The 19,962-nt window shown below is 50.6% G+C and overlaps 1 protein-coding gene across 2 annotated transcripts in view; it reads left to right on the top strand.

Annotated features, from left to right (window-relative positions):
• The first annotated feature begins 1,198 nt into the window (after positions 1-1,198).
• pparaa (peroxisome proliferator-activated receptor alpha a) overlaps positions 1,199-19,962 on the top strand; it is a 36,594-nt gene continuing 17,830 nt past the window's right edge. The window contains exons 1-3 of one of the 2 annotated variants that reach the window (XM_072453234.1): positions 1,199-1,279; positions 12,769-12,974; positions 13,489-13,643. In XM_072453234.1, coding sequence (XP_072309335.1) covers positions 12,803-12,974; positions 13,489-13,643 — 327 coding nt within the window. In that variant the 5' untranslated portion in view covers positions 1,199-1,279; positions 12,769-12,802. The remainder of the gene's footprint in view (positions 1,280-12,768; positions 12,975-13,488; positions 13,644-19,962) is intronic. The other variant, XM_072453233.1, reaches the window with a different exon arrangement.

Below are 19,962 nucleotides of genomic sequence, written 5' to 3'. Positions count from 1 at the left end.
CATGGTTATTTATTATTTATGGTTATTTACATATATATAATAAATCTGATGAACAGACTATAATTATAATATCATTATCAGTTTTAATTATGAAGCACTTTTTAAAAACACAATTCAAACATGTACAATACAAACAATAAAGTCATAAGGATAGTTAATAAAATAAATAAAAAAAAAGGGCAGTAAAAGTCACACAGAGAAACAATAAAATACAGTTAAAGGAAGATGTGCTTTTTAGTGTTTTAATATGTCCCTTTAAACATATAGATCATTACAAAATAATATTCCCAAAAGGAGAAATGAAAAAGTCAACAATATGCAATAAACATTTTTTTTCATTTGATAAGATTGTTTTAAATTATGACCAGATTATTGGTCGTGTGTGGAAAAAAGAATGTAATTCATAATTCAAACGTCATATTCCATGGTTTAAACATTACGGGTGTTTTAAAAAGCTATTTATTAACGTTCTACAGGCCTATTTATGGACTGATAATAGTTGGATTAACAAATTATATCGTGATGTATTTTATAAGGCAAGTGTGTACAACAGTAGTTACGCAGACAGCCAGCAGAGGGCGACACACGGCAAACGATGCACAACTTGGTCTTCAACGGGTGCGCAGATTTTATTAGTTTAAATGTGTTTTTAATAATGAAATAAAGCAACGATTCCCAGAAGCATTTAACTATCAAATTAAAAAATAAATGCCTAAATATGTAGTTTACAGCGTATGCGGAAATGACTCGTGACGTATGTATTCGTGGATATATTGTGCGTTTAAACTTTGCACCGGCTCGACCAATCGCACGTTACGCACTTGACGCACGCACATTTCAGAATATGAATATACAGAGAATACGCGCGTGCTCCACATCTACGGGAACACCGGGGAAAACGACGCTTTTGCAGCCCCAAAAATCGCCCCGCGTCGCCGTTGACCTCCACCGGTTTGACCCAGAGGAGAGCGCGCGCGAGCCGTGCGGTGCCTCCGTGCGTCAATGTCGTGCGTAATGACGTCACTTCCTGTTTCTGCTCGGACGTTTTCTTTTTCTTTTTTTTGTCTGATTTTCTTTTTTAGTGCAGAGCGCGGTGGCAGCGCTGCGGGGCCGACGCGTCACACTTTAGCATAGAAGAGGGTTTTTTAAAACGTATTATAATTTATTATTTTTACCTTCCCCCCTGTCAAAGCGTCCCGGGACACAACAGCACGCGCGCGAGACGACCGTGTACCCCGCGTCCACACCTCTCAACATGTCCCGGACAGTGCACACAAAGGTACGGCTACCACACTTACACTTAACACTCTTTTCTTATTGTGTAACTGTGATTTTAGCACTTTAATGTGTGTATTTATGTCAGTTTAGACTCTGCAGGAATGTCAGATCAAGGAGCCAAAGCAGATCATACTTGTGGCATTTTAAACTCCCCTGGCCATTTGGATAAACTTGTTCTTGCCATAGATGTCTGCTAACTTTGAGTTGTCATCGTGGAAAGGGCTCTTCTTCTTCTCTCTTGTAGAAGGGGCCCACACGCAGCCATGGCAACACAAATTCACTTTAAATACTTTGTCTCAACTCGGTCTCGATCACAACAGCAACGACCTTGGAGCAGCTGAGGGACGTTTATTGAGATGGAAAGGACCAAAACATGAGTAACACGTCGGACTTGTTTGGTAGTGAGTGTGTTTAAGTGGCTGAGGACATGTCCCCCCAGCTTCCTCTTCCTCATCAGGCCCAGAGAGACCCCTCTGTGTCTGGGATAATGTCTCCTCAGGGACCAGAGCACATTGTCCTGTGAGATGTGGAGGAAGGACGGGGCGGGACACACGGGGATGGTCAGAGTTGTTGTCTCTTCTGTTGTGAGTTATTAGTTTTAAAGCTGAAGATGAGCATGAACGTCCTCAGGGTTTAAATAAGAGTCTAACACTGGACGGGTTTGGTTTGTATTTGGATGTGTTTAAAACTAAAAAAGGGTTAAAAGATGAGAGCGAATGACTACAAAATGTAACTTTTCTTGATTAGTTTCAGAATGATCTTCACCGTAAAAGGCTGCGTGATAATATAAAAACAATCTTTCTCAGAATCAAAATCAAGTTTTTGAAGTTTCAGGATCATGACAATTCTGGGATCTAAGAGCGTTTTTATGTAATAATCATGTCATAATTCAGGATTGATGTAACATAATTGTATCGTCTGTTTTTAGAAAAACTAAATGTTTCGACTCTCATCCAAGAGTCATTGTCAATCTGCAGATCGAGTCTGGGATCTCAGATATTTATCCTACTCTGAGTAAGCCCCGCCCTCCTGAGTAAGCCCCGCCCTCCTGATAAAGGGAGTCTTTGGTTTCACTTGAAACTAGCCTCTTTGTTTACTATCATCACTGAGGACCTGGTCATCATCAGAATGACCCGGGCGTGTCCCGCTCCAGGGTTTAAAACACTATTATATACGACTGGAAGGTTGAGGCTTTAACTGAATTGATTTGATTTAATTCAGGACCAGAGAGCGCCGTCATCTTCATCTTAAAGTCGTAAACCACTCGATCAAAGACAGTGAGGTGGAGGTGCTGAGCAGGAGAAGAGATGGTTCAAAGAGCAGTTAAAGATGTTAAAAAAAATGTTAAAAAAGAGAATCCTTCTTTAAACAGAAATGGAGGTTTAAGTTTCTAACTAAACCATTATCAATATTTGTCTGTAAAGATTACGTTCCACATGGATCATTATTAACATTAACATCATTATTAACTGAGTCCAGATGATACAACTGAAGCTTTTTCTACAATGGATCATTATGTGTTCCACATTCCTTTACCTCTGTGTTTTGATCCTAAACATGACCTGGTCAAGTGAGCTTTGTCTTTCCCTGTGAGCTGAAGAAGCTGAAGAAGCTGAAGAAGCTGAAGAAGCTGAAGAAGCTGAAGAAGCTGAAGAAGCTGAAGAAGCTGAAGAAGCGTGTCGAGCGCTGAAACCTGACACACTTGTTAAACCAGCGCTAACAGTCCACAGATGTTCATCATGTTCCACACATGCCTCTGTGAAAAACATCATGTTCATCATGTTCCACATATGCCTCTGTGAAAAACATCATGTTCATCGTGTTCCACATATGCCTCTGTGAAAAACATCATGTTCATCATGTTCCACACATGCCTCTGTGAAAAACATCATGTTCATCATGTTCCACATATGCCTCTGTGAAAAACATCATGTTCATCGTGTTCCACACATGCCTCTGTGAAAAACATCATGTTCATCATGTTCCACACATGCCTCTGTGAAAAACATCATGTTCATCATGTTCCACACATGCCTCTGTGAAAAACATCATGTTCATCGTGTTCCACACATGCCTCTGTGAAAAACATCATGTTCATCGTGTTCCACATATGCCTCTGTGAAAAACATCATGTTCATCATGTTCCACATATGCCTCTGTGAAAAACATCATGTTCATCATGTTCCACACATGCCTCTGTGAAAAACATCATGTTCATCATGTTCCACACATGCCTCTGTGAAAAACATCATGTTCATCATGTTCCACACATGCCTCTGTGAAAAACATCATGTTCATCGTGTTCCACATATGCCTCTGTGAAAAACATCATGTTCATCATGTTCCACACATGCCTCTGTGAAAAACATCATGTTCATCATGTTCCACATATGCCTCTGTGAAAAACATCATGTTCATCGTGTTCCACACATGCCTCTGTGAAAAACATCATGTTCATCGTGTTCCACATATGCCTCTGTGAAAAACATCATGTTCATCGTGTTCCACATATGCCTCTGTGAAAAACATCATGTTCATCGTGTTCCACATATGCCTCTGTGAAAAACATCATGTTCATCGTGTTCCACATATGCCTCTGTGAAAAACATCATGTTCATCATGTTCCACACATGCCTCTGTGAAAAACATCATGTTCATCGTGTTCCACATATGCCTCTGTGAAAAACATCATGTTCATCGTGTTCCACATATGCCTCTGTGAAAAACATCATGTTCATCATGTTCCACACATGCCTCTGTGAAAAACATCATGTTCATCATGTTCCACACATGCCTCTGTGAAAAACATCATGTTCATCGTGTTCCACATATGCCTCTGTGAAAAACATCATGTTCATCGTGTTCCACATATGCCTCTGTGAAAAACATCATGTTCATCGTGTTCCACACATGCCTCTGTGAAAAACATCATGTTCATCATGTTCCACACATGCCTCTGTGAAAAACATCATGTTCATCATGTTCCACACATGCCTCTGTGAAAAACATCATGTTCATCATGTTCCACACATGCCTCTGTGAAAAACATCATGTTCATCATGTTCCACATATGCCTCTGTGAAAAACATCATGTTCATCGTGTTCCACATATGCCTCTGTGAAAAACATCATGTTCATCATGTTCCACATATGCCTCTGTGAAAAACATCATGTTCATCATGTTCCACACATGCCTCTGTGAAAAAACATCATGTTCATCATGTTCCACATATGCCTCTGTGAAAAACATCATGTTCATCATGAAAAGTTACCGGAAAAGTTACACAGAGCCTCTTTAAGTGCCGGCAGCTTTCATGGACGCTGTAAACCACTTTTTACAACTGTTTTTGACTTTCAATTCAACTGTTTTTGACTTTTTTCGGCTGGATTTGAGCGTTTTTCGTTGCGTTCGTTGTGTTGTTGTGACGTGAGCTAGCTCCGAGTGAGCCCACCAGCCCCTCCCCCCCGCGCCCTCCGGCCGCGCTAAAGTACGGCGTGTCGTCGGTACACGTTTATATACACGTTTATATGAAAGAGGAACTTCACGAACGATCGGGACACGCACTGGAATCGCTTTAAATTAACTTGTTTTGACTTTATTCGGCTGGATTGAGTGTTTTCGTCGTGTCGTTGCGATGTGTCTTGGCTCTGAGTCCCCCGGCTCCGGCCCCGCCCCCCGCCCGGCGCCGTACCGCGTTTACACAAAGGAGGAACTCATGAAACTGCGGAGAACTGTCGTCTTACCCGGAGATCGTCACGTTATCCCGGCGGATATCCTAAGGAAAACGCAACGAAGCAGACGGGCTGGACGTAAACTCCGAGAGAAGAGAGGAGAAAACAGGAAGTCGGTTCCCGCCGTAGTCATGGGTAACGTGAGGTCCCTTCAAAATAAAATGACGGAAATAGCGAGCCTCATGCAGTCCCAGAGGATTTATAGGGACAGCAGCGTCTTGATTTTCACAGAGACCTGGTTAACAGCAGAAATGCCAGACTCTATTGTAGGTTTGGACAATTTTCATCTGCTGCGGGCGGACAGAACTAGAGAATCCGGGAAGAAAAGAGGTGGAGGTCTGGCGGTGTATGTGAACACGAGCTGGTCCAAACCCGAACACTGCACAGTGAGGGAGCAGCTATGTAACAAGGATATTGAACTATTGGCTATTGGCATGAGGCCATACTATCTGCCCCGGGAGTTCTCACATGTGATTTTAATCGCAGTCTATGTGACCCCGTCTGCCAATGCTGAAAATGCTTGTGAAGCACTGCTCTCCTGCACTTGTAGGCTGCAAACACAGCATCCACAGGCTCTCTTCCTCATCTCTGGTGACTTTAACCACGCTTCTCCCTCTTCTGTCCTACCAACATACACCCAGTATGTTACCTGCCCCACCAGAGAGAATAGAACATTGGACTTGTTTTTTGCCAACACCAAGGAGGCTTATTCCTCTTCCCCCCTCCCTCCCCTGGGCAGCTCGGACCACAACCTTGTACATCTGAGGCCTGTGTATGAACCCATCGTGCGCAGGCAGCCTGTGGTGTCCCGTGAGGTGAGGATGTGGTCTGCTGAGAGCGAGGAGGCTCTGAGGGACTGCTTCAGCACCACTGTCTGGACTGAGCTTTATGACCCACATGGGGAGGACATCAACACCATCACAGAGTGCATCACGGACTACATCAACTTCTGTTTTGAGAACATTGTTCCCTCCCGGACGGTGCGGTGTTTTCCAAACAACAAGCCATGGATTAACCGTGAACTGAAGGCTCTGCTGAAGGAGAAGAAGAGAGCCTTCAGGTCAGGGAACAAGGAGGAGCTGAGGACTGTGCAGAAGGAGCTGAGGAGGAAGATCAGGCAGGCTGAGGCCGGCTACAAGAGGAGGATGGAGGAGCAGCTGCAGCAAAAGAACATTCAGGGAGTGTGGAGGAGCCTGAAAACCATCTCGGGCTTCAAAATCCCCCCTGCCCAGACAGAGGGGGATCTACAGTGGGTGAATGATTTAAATGCTCACTTCTTGAGGTTTGATCGGTCACCCGCCCCTCCCCCTGCACAGCTGCATGCTCCCTCTTCCACAGCTGGACAATGCCCTGCATCTGTTCCTCTTCGCTTATCTGCCCCGGACCATCAGCTCCCCACTTCGCCTGGACTCACCCATCCCCCCAGCACACGGTCCCCCTGCCAACCACTGACTGTCACAGCAGCACAGGTGAGGAGTGAGCTGAAGAGGATTAAAGTGAGGAAGGCAGCAGGACCTGATGGCATCAGCCCCAGGCTCCTTAAGTCCTGCGCAGATGAACTGTGTGGAGTTATGGAGCATGTCTTCAACATGAGCCTGAAGCTGAGGGTGGTACCACAGGTCTGGAAGACCTCCTGTCTGGTACCTGTGCCTAAGACACCGCGCCCCAAAGACCTCAACAGCTTCAGGCCAGTGGCTCTCACGTCCCACCTGATGAAGACACTGGAGCGGCTAGTCCTGGACCACCTCCGCTCCACCGTGAGCTCAGCCGTGGACCCGCTGCAGTTTGCATATCGGTCTGGCATCGGAGTGGAGGACGCCGTCATCTCCCTGCTGCACCGCTCTCTCTCTCACCTGGAAAAGCCTGGCAGCTCTGTGAGGATCCTGTTCTTCAATCTCTCCAGTGCCTTCAACACCATCCAGCCGCTGCTCCTGAGGGACAAGCTGGAGACGGCTGGTGTGGAGTATGACCTGGCAGAGTGGATCCTGGACTACCTCACAGACCGACCCCAGTTTGTGAGAGCCCGGAACTGTGTGTCTGACACTCGGACCTGCAGTGTGGGGGCGCCCCAGGGCACTGTCCTCGCGCCCTTTCTCTTCACCCTTTACACTGCAGACTTCAGACATGACACGGACAGCTGTGTCCTGCAGAAGTTCTCTGACGACTCTGCCATCATCGGACTCATCACGGACGACGATGACGCGGAATACAGAGGACTGGCGCAGGACTTTGTGGACTGGTGTCAGCGGAACCACCTCCTCATCAACGTGGGGAAGACCAAGGAGATGGTGGTGGATTTCCGCAGACGCCACCCCACTGCCCCCTCACCAGTGAACATCCAGGGACGGGACATTGAGAGAGTGGACTCATACAAGTACCTGGGTGTTCATCTGAACCACAAACTGGACTGGACTCATAACACAGACGCACTGTACAGGAAGAGCCAGAGTCGGCTCTACCTCCTGAGGAGACTCAGGTCTTTTGGAGTGACAGGGCCACTCCTGAAGACCTTCTATGACTCTGTGGTGGCATCAGCTCCTGTAGGTGTGGCCTGCTGGAGCAGCAGCATCACAGAGAGGGAGAGGAAGAAGCTGGACAGAGTCATCAAGAAGTCCAGCTCCGTCCTGGGCTGTGCTCTGGACTCGGTGCAGGAGGTGGGGGACAGGAGGGTCCTGGCTAGATTCACATCTATGCTGGACCATGAGTGTCGCCCCCTGCAGGACACTCTCTCTGCTCTGGAGAGCAGCTTCAGTGAGAGACTGATCCACCCTCGATGTGCGAAGGAAAGGTTCCGTAGGTCTTTCCTTCCTGCTGCTGTCAGACTTTATAACAAAAACTGTTAGTACTGAACACTCGCAATACTGACCTAACCTAATACTGATGTGCAATTCTGTCATATGTGCAATTGCTGTTGGAATTCATGTGCAATTCATGTGAAATTCATGTGCAATCCATGTGCCGTCGTGACACATATTCATGTGCAATTACTGTCGTGATCACATGCAATGGTATTTATGTATTTATTTATTTATTTGTCTATGGGAGTTTTTATTTATTTATAGGAGATCTTCTACTGAAAGTGTTTTTCAGACTTCCTATAAGTGATCTGTTCTTCTGTATCTATCTCTGTATCTACCTGCGTTGCACCAATGAAATTTCCCCATGTGGGACAATAAAGGAATATCTTATCTTATCTTATCTTAAACCTGTTGCTCTTGACAACTGACAAATGTTTGCACTCGAGTAGTTTACTGTGATTTCTACTGGTTTTACATCTTATATTATCCCAACTTTAAATATCTGAGGCAACATTTGGACAGTGCATGCTCGTAACAGTGTATAAATGTATAGTTAATACCGTATTTTCCGGTCGCACCAGCCAAAAAATGCATCATAGAGAATAAAAAAACATATATAAGTCGCACTGGAGAATAAGTTGCATTTTTGGGGGGATATTTATTTGATAAAATCCAAGAGTACGTATGCTAACGCTAACACCTTCAGCTACATGAGGCACAGACAGAACTGTGGTAAGTGTCTGGTATGTTAACGTAACATATGAACAGTTATTCAGATAATTATAGCATAAAGAACATGCTAACAAGTTTACCAAAGCATCAGTTTTACCCCAAATCACTAAATCCATTGAATTCTTCTTCCTCTGTGTCACTTCTAAACAACTCCACAAACTCCAGAGGAAGAGGAATGTGTTAATAATATCACATATAAGTCGTACCTGGACAAACTATGAAAAATAAATGCGACTCATACTCTAAAAAATACGGTAAACTCCTGTATATCGGCGAATGAATTGTGTAAAGTGTGCTTAGTTACTGCGACATGTGTGAGTAAGATACGGTATCGCAGAAGACTCGCGTTTAGTCTTGTTGAATTGGGCAATGGCTGAAACAGATGTTCAAACTGTGGAGCACGTACAGCGACACCGTAAATGATACGTTTCCCGACTGATTGAAAGTAACACAACCGACACCTGGACATTGCGTCACGAGAGGGATGAAATGTGCTCGGTGGTTTGAGTACTTTGTGCCTGGACATGCTGCACTCATAGTAGTGTTCTTATTGACTCAAGCGGAGCACAAAGGCGAGTGAAAACAAGCAGATGGAACAAACCAATACCTGAAAGCCTCCAGTTTATTGATCAATCATCTGGATTTACCATAATACCAAATTTCCCGGACTATAAGGAAAAGTATTTTTTCATAGTTTTGGCCGGGGGGCGACATATACTTATATTTATACTTATACTTATACTTTGGAGCCACTTATATGTGATTTGTTTTTTCACACTTGCAACTGCATTTCATACTCCAGTGCGACTTATACATGTTTTTTTTCTTCTCTATTATGCATTTTTGGATGTGCGACTTATACTCCAGTGCGACTTATAGTCCGGAAAATACGGTAATGACGCTTAAACATACCGTCTCTTTTCTCTAAATGGCCCTTTTCTTTTATACAACCATAATTTTTTTACCTGAACAGGCTTTATTATAACTGTAAATCAGACACAAACGGTATCTAAATGAAATACTGTTACTCTACATTTCGCAATCACACAGATTGACACAGTTTTTCTCTCTTAGTTTAACCTCAAATGCTAATAAAACATCCCAAAGTTCATGATATAAGTTTAAAGTTTACATTTATCAACAACTTACAGTGAAAGGCCCACATATTGCTAGCCAATCCTAAATCATACCGTATTTTCCGGACTACAAGTTGCACCTTTTTTCATAGTTTTGGCCGGGGTGCGACTTATACTTGTATACTTATACTCCGGAGCGACTTATATGTGATATTATTTGTTATTTTCACACTTGCATCCGCATTTCATACTCCAGTGCAACATATAGTCCGGAAAATACGGTAATTCTCAGCATAGCAAGCTAAAGCTGCTCTACTTGATCCGCACCGTCTTACAAACAAGTTCATTTCAAACCGCTGACAGTGATCCAGAGTTATTATGCACTTACCTGACTGATTCTGATTCACCTTGACGAGTTTAGGAATTGCTTTTCACAACTTTCAGAAGAACCCTGAGCGGCCACGTTAGCTCACAGAAGTTACTTGGCGCGCAGACCTTAGCCCGCAGACGTTAGCATGGGTTAGGCCGCAGACGTCAGCCCGCAGACGTCAGCCCGCAGACGTCAGCCCGCAGACGTCAGCCCGCAGACGTCAGCCCGCAGACGTCAGCCCGCAGACGTCAGCCCGCAGACGTTAGCCCGCAGACGTTAGCATGGGTTATCCCGCAGACGTTAGCCCGCAGACGTCAGCCCGCAGACGTCAGCCCGCAGACGTCAGCCCGCAGACGTCAGCCCGCAGACGTCAGCCCGCAGACGTCAGCCCGCAGACGTCAGCCCGCAGACGTCAGCCCGCAGACGTCAGCCCGCAGACGTCAGCCCGCAGACGTCAGCCCGCAGACGTCAGCCCGCAGACGTCAGCCCGCAGACGTCAGCCCGCAGACGTCAGCCCGCAGACGTCAGCCCGCAGACGTCAGCCCGCAGACGTCAGCCCGCAGACGTCAGCCCGCAGACGTTAGCATGGGTTATCCCGCAGACGTTAGCCCGCAGACGTCAGCCCGCAGACGTCAGCCCGCAGACGTCAGCCCGCAGACGTCAGCCCGCAGACGTCAGCCCGCAGACGTCAGCCCGCAGACGTCAGCCCGCAGACGTCAGCCCGCAGACGTCAGCCCGCAGACGTCAGCCCGCAGACGTCAGCCCGCAGACGTCAGCCCGCAGACGTCAGCCCGCAGACGTCAGCCCGCAGACGTCAGCATGGGTTATCCCGCAGACGTTAGCCCGCAGACGTCAGCCCGCAGACGTCAGCCCGCAGACGTCAGCCCGCAGACGTCAGCCCGCAGACGTCAGCCCGCAGACGTCAGCCCGCAGACGTCAGCCCGCAGACGTCAGCCCGCAGACGTCAGCCCGCAGACGTCAGCCCGCAGACGTCAGCCCGCAGACGTCAGCCCGCAGACGTCAGCCCGCAGACGTTAGCCCGCAGACGTTAGCATGGGTTATCCCGCAGACGTCAGCCCGCAGACGTTAGCCCGCAGACGTTAGCCCGCAGACGTCAGCCCGCAGACGTCAGCCCGCAGACGTCAGCCCGCAGACGTCAGCCCGCAGACGTCAGCATGGGTTATCCCGCAGACGTTAGCCCGCAGACGTTAGCCCGCAGACGTCAGCCCGCAGACGTCAGCCCGCAGACGTCAGCCCGCAGACGTCAGCCCGCAGACGTCAGCCCGCAGACGTCAGCCCGCAGACGTCAGCCCGCAGACGTCAGCCCGCAGACGTCAGCCCGCAGACGTCAGCCCGCAGACGTCAGCCCGCAGACGTCAGCCCGCAGACGTCAGCCCGCAGACGTCAGCCCGCAGACGTCAGCCCGCAGACGTCAGCCCGCAGACGTCAGCCCGCAGACGTCAGCCCGCAGACATTAGCATGGGTTATCCCGCAGACATTAGCCCGCAGACGTTAGCCCGCAGACGTTAGCCCGCAGACGTTAGCCCGCAGACGTTAGCCCGCAGACGTCAGCCCGCAGACGTCAGCCCGCAGACGTCAGCCCGCAGACGTCAGCCCGCAGACGTCAGCCCGCAGACGTCAGCCCGCAGACGTCAGCCCGCAGACGTCAGCCCGCAGACGTCAGCCCGCAGACGTCAGCCCGCAGACGTCAGCCCGCAGACGTCAGCCCGCAGACGTCAGTCCGCAGACGTCAGCCCGCAGACGTCAGCCCGCAGACGTTAGCATGGGTTATCCCGCAGACGTTAGCCCGCAGACGTCAGCCCGCAGACGTCAGCCCGCAGACGTTAGCATGGGTTAGCCCGCAGACGTTAGCCCGCAGACGTTAGCCCGCAGACGTCAGCCCGCAGACGTCAGCCCGCAGACGTCAGCCCGCAGACGTCAGCCCGCAGACGTCAGCCCGCAGACGTCAGCCCGCAGACGTCAGCCCGCAGACGTCAGCCCGCAGACGTCAGCCCGCAGACGTCAGCCCGCAGACGTCAGCCCGCAGACGTTAGCATGGGTTATCCCGCAGACGTTATCCCGCAGACGTTAGCCCGCAGACGTCAGCCCGCAGACGTCAGCCCGCAGACGTCAGCCCGCAGACGTCAGCCCGCAGACGTCAGCCCGCAGACGTCAGCCCGCAGACGTCAGCCCGCAGACGTCAGCCCGCAGACGTCAGCCCGCAGACGTCAGCCCGCAGACGTCAGCCCGCAGACGTCAGCCCGCAGACGTCAGCCCGCAGACGTCAGCCCGCAGACGTCAGCCCGCAGACGTCAGCATGGGTTATCCCGCAGACGTTAGCCCGCAGACGTTAGCCCGCAGACGTTAGCTCGCAGACGTTAGCTCACAGACGTTAGCGTGCTAGCGGCGCCCACTTCCTGCTTCACGGAGAATGAAATGCTCTAACACTCTGATACAGACGGCGCACAGTGGTCTGATTTTCACTCTAATACATCTGTTCTAGAGCCAAACGGATTTGACTCTACTACATGAAAACAACTGGGTGCCCCGCCCCTTTAATACGACTGAAATGGACTGGGATGATGAGGAATAAATGCGTTCAATTTGCAGCTCTGTTTTGATATCTTCCTGGTAATTTACATTCTGGATTAAGTTTAGAATGAATCATACCTTAAAATGTGCTCTGTTTTCATCATTATTACCGTCTTATTACCATGAAATTATCGTGCTATCAAGTAAAACACTGCAATTTCCACCCTTTTTCTTCTCCGTTCCCTGTCAGGTGATTGAGGAATAAGCGGCTGCCGTTTGGGACTATGGCAGGGGACGTGTACAGCCCCCCGTCCCCCCTGGGAGAGTCCCTCCTGGGCAGCCCTCTGTGTGGAGACCTGATGGAGGATCTGGCCGATATCTCTCAGTCCATCGAGGCCAACAGTCTGGGCTTCGACTTCCCCGAGTACCAGAGTCCAGAGAGCCCCAGTGCGCTGGGTAAGACGGTCACGTGACTTCGTCAGCATGATGCAATGTGGGGAAATTGTAAGAAGATCAACACAAAGAGGCTTGTTTAGCTTAGTTTATCCGACATTTATGTTCAATTTAGGCAAGTTTGTTGTTGGATTTACCAAATAAGTAGCTGGCGTTTTATTTCTGTTTGCATTTTATTACATTAAAGGGACATTTTTATTTATTTTATTTATTCTATTTATTTATTTTATTTTAGTTATTATTATTTATACATCTCGTTTTTAAATTGATGTTATAAATTAATAGCCTGTGTACTTTTACAGAAACCAACAAAACAAACGAGTATACAACATTGTAGTATTTAGAGTCATAAAACTGCAAAAAGATGATTATTTCTGCACTTGTTTTACATTATTATTAACATCTTCCACTCGTTGCAAACACCATGACCGCGTTGAATGAGTCAGTCTAATTTTATGGTTATGATTCTTAAACGAAACATAACTTTGTCCATTAACATGATATTGTCCATGCGCAGAAACCCTGACCCCGGCGTCCAGCCCGTCCTCCGGCGCGAGCGGGCCCGTCCCGAGTCCAGAGGAGTGTGCCACGCCCTTGTCTTTGGAGTGTAAGGTCTGCTCAGACAAGGCCTCGGGCTTCCACTACGGGGTCCACGCCTGCGAGGGCTGCAAGGTGAGCCCCGCCCCCTCGTGCGCTGGTGTAGGAGGAGCTAACGTTCACAGACCAGCGTTCACAGACCAGCGTTCACAGACCAGCGTTCACAGACCAGCGTTCACAGACCAGCGTTCACAGACCAGCGTTCACAGACCAGCGTTAACAGACCAGCGTTCACAGACCAGCGTTCACAGACCAGCGTTCACAGACCAGCGTTCACAGACCGAACACGAGCGTTAACGCAAGCTCAAGCCCAAGAGCCAGTGTCTGACATCACCCACGTGTATCACCACGACAACAAACAAACAAACAGCAGTACTCTCAAGGACACTCACTCCTCAGACGCTGAAGGACACTCACTCCTCACACGCTGAAGGACACTCACTCCTCAGACGCTGAAGGACACTCACTCCTCACACGCTGAAGGACACTCACTCCTCACACGCTGAAGGACACTCACTCCTCACACGCTGAAGGACACTCACTCCTCACACGCTGAAGGACACTCACTCCTCACACGCTGAAGGACACTCACTCCTCACACGCTGAAGGACACTCACTCCTCACACGCTGAAGGACACTCACTCCTCACACGCTGAAGGACACTCACTCCTCACACGCTGAAGGACACACACTCCTCACACGCTGAAGGACACTCACTCCTCACACGCTGAAGGACACTCACTCCTCACACGCTGAAGGACACTCACTCCTCAGACGCTGAAGGACACTCACTCCTCACACGCTGAAGGACACTCACTCCTCACACGCTGAAGGACACTCACTCCTCACACGCTGAAGGACACTCACTCCTCAGACGCTGAAGGACACTCACTCCTCAGACGCTGAAGGACACTCACTCCTCACACGCTGAAGGACACTCACTCCTCAGACGCTGAAGGACACTCACTCCTCAGACGCTGAAGGACACTCACTCCTCAGACGCTGAAGGACACTCACTCCTCAGACGCTGAAGGACACTCACTCCTCAGACGCTGAAGGACACTCACTCCTCACACGCTGAAGGACACTCACTCCTCAGACGCTGAAGGACACTCACTCCTCAGACGCTGAAGGACACTCACTCCTCAGACGCTGAAGGACACTCACTCCTCAGACGCTGAAGGACACTCACTCCTCACACGCTGAAGGACACTCACTCCTCACACGCTGAAGGACACTCACTCCTCACACGCTGAAGGACACTCACTCCTCACACGCTGAAGGACACTCACTCCTCGCACGCTGAAGGACACTCACTCCTCGCACGCTGAAGGACACTCACTCCTCACACGCTGAAGGACACTCACTCCTCACACGCTGAAGGACACTCACTCCTCACACGCTGAAGGACACACACTCCTCACACGCTGAAGGACACTCACTCCTCACACGCTGAAGGACACTCACTCCTCACACGCTGAAGGACACTCACTACTCACTCCTCAGACGCTGAAGGACACTCACTCCTCAGACGCTGAAGGACACTCACTCCTCACACGCTGAAGGACACTCACTCCTCAGACGCTGAAGGACACTCACTCCTCACACGCTGAAGGACACTCACTCCTCAGACGCTGAAGGACACTCACTCCTCACACGCTGAAGGACACTCACTCCTCACACGCTGAAGGACACTCACTCCTCACACGCTGAAGGACACTCACTCCTCAGACGCTGAAGGACACTCACTCCTCAGACGCTGAAGGACACTCACTCCTCAGACGCTGAAGGACACTCACTCCTCACACGCTGAAGGACACTCACTCCTCAGACGCTGAAGGACACTCACTCCTCACACGCTGAAGGACACTCACTCCTCACACGCTGAAGGACACTCACTCCTCAGACGCTGAAGGACACTCACTCCTCAGACGCTGAAGGACACTCACTCCTCACACGCTGAAGGACACTCACTCCTCACACGCTGAAGGACACTCACTCCTCACACGCTGAAGGACACACACTCCTCACACGCTGAAGGACACTCACTCCTCACACGCTGAAGGACACTCACTCCTCACACGCTGAAGGACACTCACTACTCACTCCTCAGACGCTGAAGGACACTCACTCCTCAGACGCTGAAGGACACTCACTCCTCACACGCTGAAGGACACTCACTCCTCAGACGCTGAAGGACACTCACTCCTCAGACGCTGAAGGACACTCACTCCTCACACGCTGAAGGACACTCACTCCTCACACGCTGAAGGACACTCACTCCTCACACGCTGAAGGACACTCACTCCTCAGACGCTGAAGGACACTCACTCCTCACACGCTGAAGGACACTCACTCCTCAGACGCTGAAGGACACTCACTCCTCACACGCTGAAGGACACTCACTCCTCAGACGCTGAAGGACACTCACTCCTCACACGCTGAAGGACACTCACTCCTCACACGCTGAAGGACACTCACTCCTCAGACGCTGAAGGACACTCACTCCTCAGACGCTGAAGGACACTCACTCCTCACACGCTGAAGGACACTCACTCCTCACACGCTGAAGGACACTCACTCCTCACACGCTGAAGGACACTCACTCCTCAGACGCTGAAGGACACTCACTCCTCAGACGCTGAAGGACACTCACTCCTCACACGCTGAAGGACACTCACTCCTCACACGCTGAAGGACACTCACTCCTCACACGCTGAAGGACACTCACTCCTCACACGCTGAAGGACACTCACTCCTCACACGCTGAAGGACACTCACTCCTCACACGCTGAAGGACACTCACTCCTCACACGCTGAAGGACACTCACTCCTCACACGCTGAAGGACACACACTCCTTACACGCTGAAGGACACACACTCCTTACACGCTGAAGGACACACACTCCTTACACGCTGAAGGACACTCACTCCTCACACGCTGAAGGACACTCACTCCTCACACGCTGAAGGACACTCACTCCTCACACGCTGAAGGACACTCACTCCTCACACGCTGAAGGACACACACTCCTCACACGCTGAAGGACACTCACTCCTCAGACGCTGAAGGACACTCACTCCTCACACGCTGAAGGACTCTCCCTCCTCACACGCTGAAGGACACTCACTCCTCACACGCTGAAGGACACTCACTCCTCAGACGCTGAAGGACACTCACTACTCACTCCTCAGACGCTGAAGGACACTCACTCCTCAGACGCTGAAGGACACTCACTCCTCAGACGCTGAAGGACACTCACTCCTCAGACGCTGAAGGACACTCACTCCTCACACGCTGAAGGACACTCACTCCTCACACGCTGAAGGACACTCACTCCTCACACGCTGAAGGACACTCACTCCTCAGACGCTGAAGGACACTCACTCCTCACACGCTGAAGGACACTCACTCCTCACACGCTGAAGGACACTCACTCCTCACACGCTGAAGGACACTCACTCCTCACACGCTGAAGGACACTCACTCCTCACACGCTGAAGGACACTCACTCCTCACACGCTGAAGGACACTCACTCCTCACACGCCGAAGGACACTCACTCCTCACACGCTGAAGGACACTCACTCCTCACACGCTGAAGGACACACACTCCTCACACGCTGAAGGACACTCACTCCTCACACGCTGAAGGACACTCACTCCTCACACGCTGAAGGACACTCACTCCTCACACGCTGAAGGACACTCCCTCCTCACACGCTGAAGGACACTCACTCCTCACACGCTGAAGGACACTCACTCCTCACACGCTGAAGGACACTCACTACTCACTCCTCAGACGCTGAAGGACACTCACTCCTCAGACGCTGAAGGACACTCACTCCTCACACGCTGAAGGACACTCACTCCTCAGACGCTGAAGGACACTCACTCCTCACACGCTGAAGGACACTCACTCCTCACACGCTGAAGGACACTCACTCCTCACACGCTGAAGGACACTCACTCCTCACACGCTGAAGGACACTCACTCCTCACACGCTGAAGGACACTCACTCCTCACACGCTGAAGGACACTCACTCCTCACACGCTGAAGGACACACACTCCTCACACGCTGAAGGACACTCACTCCTCACACGCTGAAGGACACTCACTCCTCACACGCTGAAGGACACTCCCTCCTCACACGCTGAAGGACACTCACTCCTCACACGCTGAAGGACACTCACTCCTCACACGCTGAAGGACACTCACTACTCACTCCTCAGACGCTGAAGGACACTCACTCCTCAGACGCTGAAGGACACTCACTCCTCAGACGCTGAAGGACACTCACTCCTCACACGCTGAAGGACACTCACTCCTCACACGCTGAAGGACACTCACTCCTCACACGCTGAAGGACACTCACTCCTCACACGCTGAAGGACACTCACTCCTCACACGCTGAAGGACACTCACTCCTCAGACGCTGAAGGACACTCACTCCTCACACGCTGAAGGACACTCACTCCTCACACGCTGAAGGACACTCACTCCTCAGACGCTGAAGGACACTCACTCCTCACACGCTGAAGGACACTCACTCCTCACACGCTGAAGGACACTCACTCCTCACACGCTGAAGGACACTCACTCCTCACACGCTGAAGGACACTCACTCCTCACACGCTGAAGGACACTCACTCCTCACACGCTGAAGGACACTCACTCCTCACACGCTGAAGGACACTCACTCCTCACACGCTGAAGGACACACACTCCTCACACGCTGAAGGACACTCACTCCTCACACGCTGAAGGACACTCACTCCTCACACGCTGAAGGACACTCACTCCTCACACGCTGAAGGACACTCACTCCTCACACGCTGAAGGACACTCACTACTCACTCCTCAGACGCTGAAGGACACTCACTCCTCACACGCTGAAGGACACTCACTCCTCACACGCTGAAGGACACTCACTCCTCACACGCTGAAGGACACTCACTCCTCACACGCTGAAGGACACTCACTCCTCACACGCTGAAGGACACTCACTCCTCACACGCTGAAGGACACTCACTCCTCACACGCTGAAGGACACTCACTCCTCACACGCTGAAGGACACTCACTCCTCACACGCTGAAGGACACTCACTCCTCACACGCTGAAGGACACACACTCCTCACACGCTGAAGGACACTCACTCCTCATACGCTGAAGGACACTCACTCCTCACACGCTGAAGGACACTCACTCCTCACACGCTGAAGGACACTCACTCCTCACACGCTGAAGGACACTCACTCCTCGCACGCTGAAGGACACTCACTCCTCGCACGCTGAAGGACACTCACTCCTCGCACGCTGAAGGACACTCACTCCTCAGACGCTGAAGGACACTCACTCCTCACACGCTGAAGGACACTCACTCCTCACACGCTGAAGGACACTCACTCCTCACACGCTGAAGGACACTCACTCCTCACACGCTGAAGGACACTCACTCCTCACACGCTGAAGGACACTCACTCCTCACACGCTGAAGGACACTCACTACTCACTCCTCAGACGCTGAAGGACACTCACTCCTCAGACGCTGAAGGACACTCACTCCTCACACGCTGAAGGACACTCACTACTCACTCCTCAGACGCTGAAGGACACTCACTCCTCAGACGCTGAAGGACACTCACTCCTCAGACGCTGAAGGACACTCACTCCTCAGACGCTGAAGGACACTCACTCCTCACACGCTGAAGGACACTCACTCCTCAGACGCTGAAGGACACTCACTCCTCACACGCTGAAGGACACTCACTCCTCACACGCTGAAGGACACTCACTCCTCACACGCTGAAGGACACTCACTCCTCACACGCTGAAGGACACTCACTCCTCACACGCTGAAGTACACTCACTCCTCACACGCTGAAGGACACTCACTCCTCACACGCTGAAGGACACACACTCCTCACACGCTGAAGGACACTCACTCCTCACACGCTGAAGGACACTCACTCCTCACACGCTGAAGGACACTCCCTCCTCACACGCTGAAGGACACTCACTCCTCACACGCTGAAGGACACTCACTCCTCACACGCTGAAGGACACTCACTCCTCACACGCTGAAGGACACTCCCTCCTCACACGCTGAAGGACACTCACTCCTCACACGCTGAAGGACACTCACTCCTCACACGCTGAAGGACACTCACTCCTCACACGCTGAAGGACACTCACTCCTCACACGCTGAAGGACACTCACTCCTCACACGCTGAAGGACACTCACTCCTCACACGCTGAAGGACACTCACTCCTCACACGCTGAAGGACACACACTCCTCACACGCTGAAGGACACTCACTCCTCACACGCTGAAGGACACTCACTCCTCACACGCTGAAGGACACTCACTCCTCACACGCTGAAGGACAC

This window comes from Eucyclogobius newberryi, unplaced genomic scaffold (genome assembly GCF_026437365.1).
Source record: "Eucyclogobius newberryi isolate DKJ021-1_F unplaced genomic scaffold, fEucNew1.0.hap1 SCAF_2, whole genome shotgun sequence".
Lineage (NCBI taxonomy): Eukaryota > Metazoa > Chordata > Actinopteri > Gobiiformes > Gobiidae > Eucyclogobius > Eucyclogobius newberryi.
This window is presented reverse-complemented; position numbering and strand designations above follow the sequence as displayed.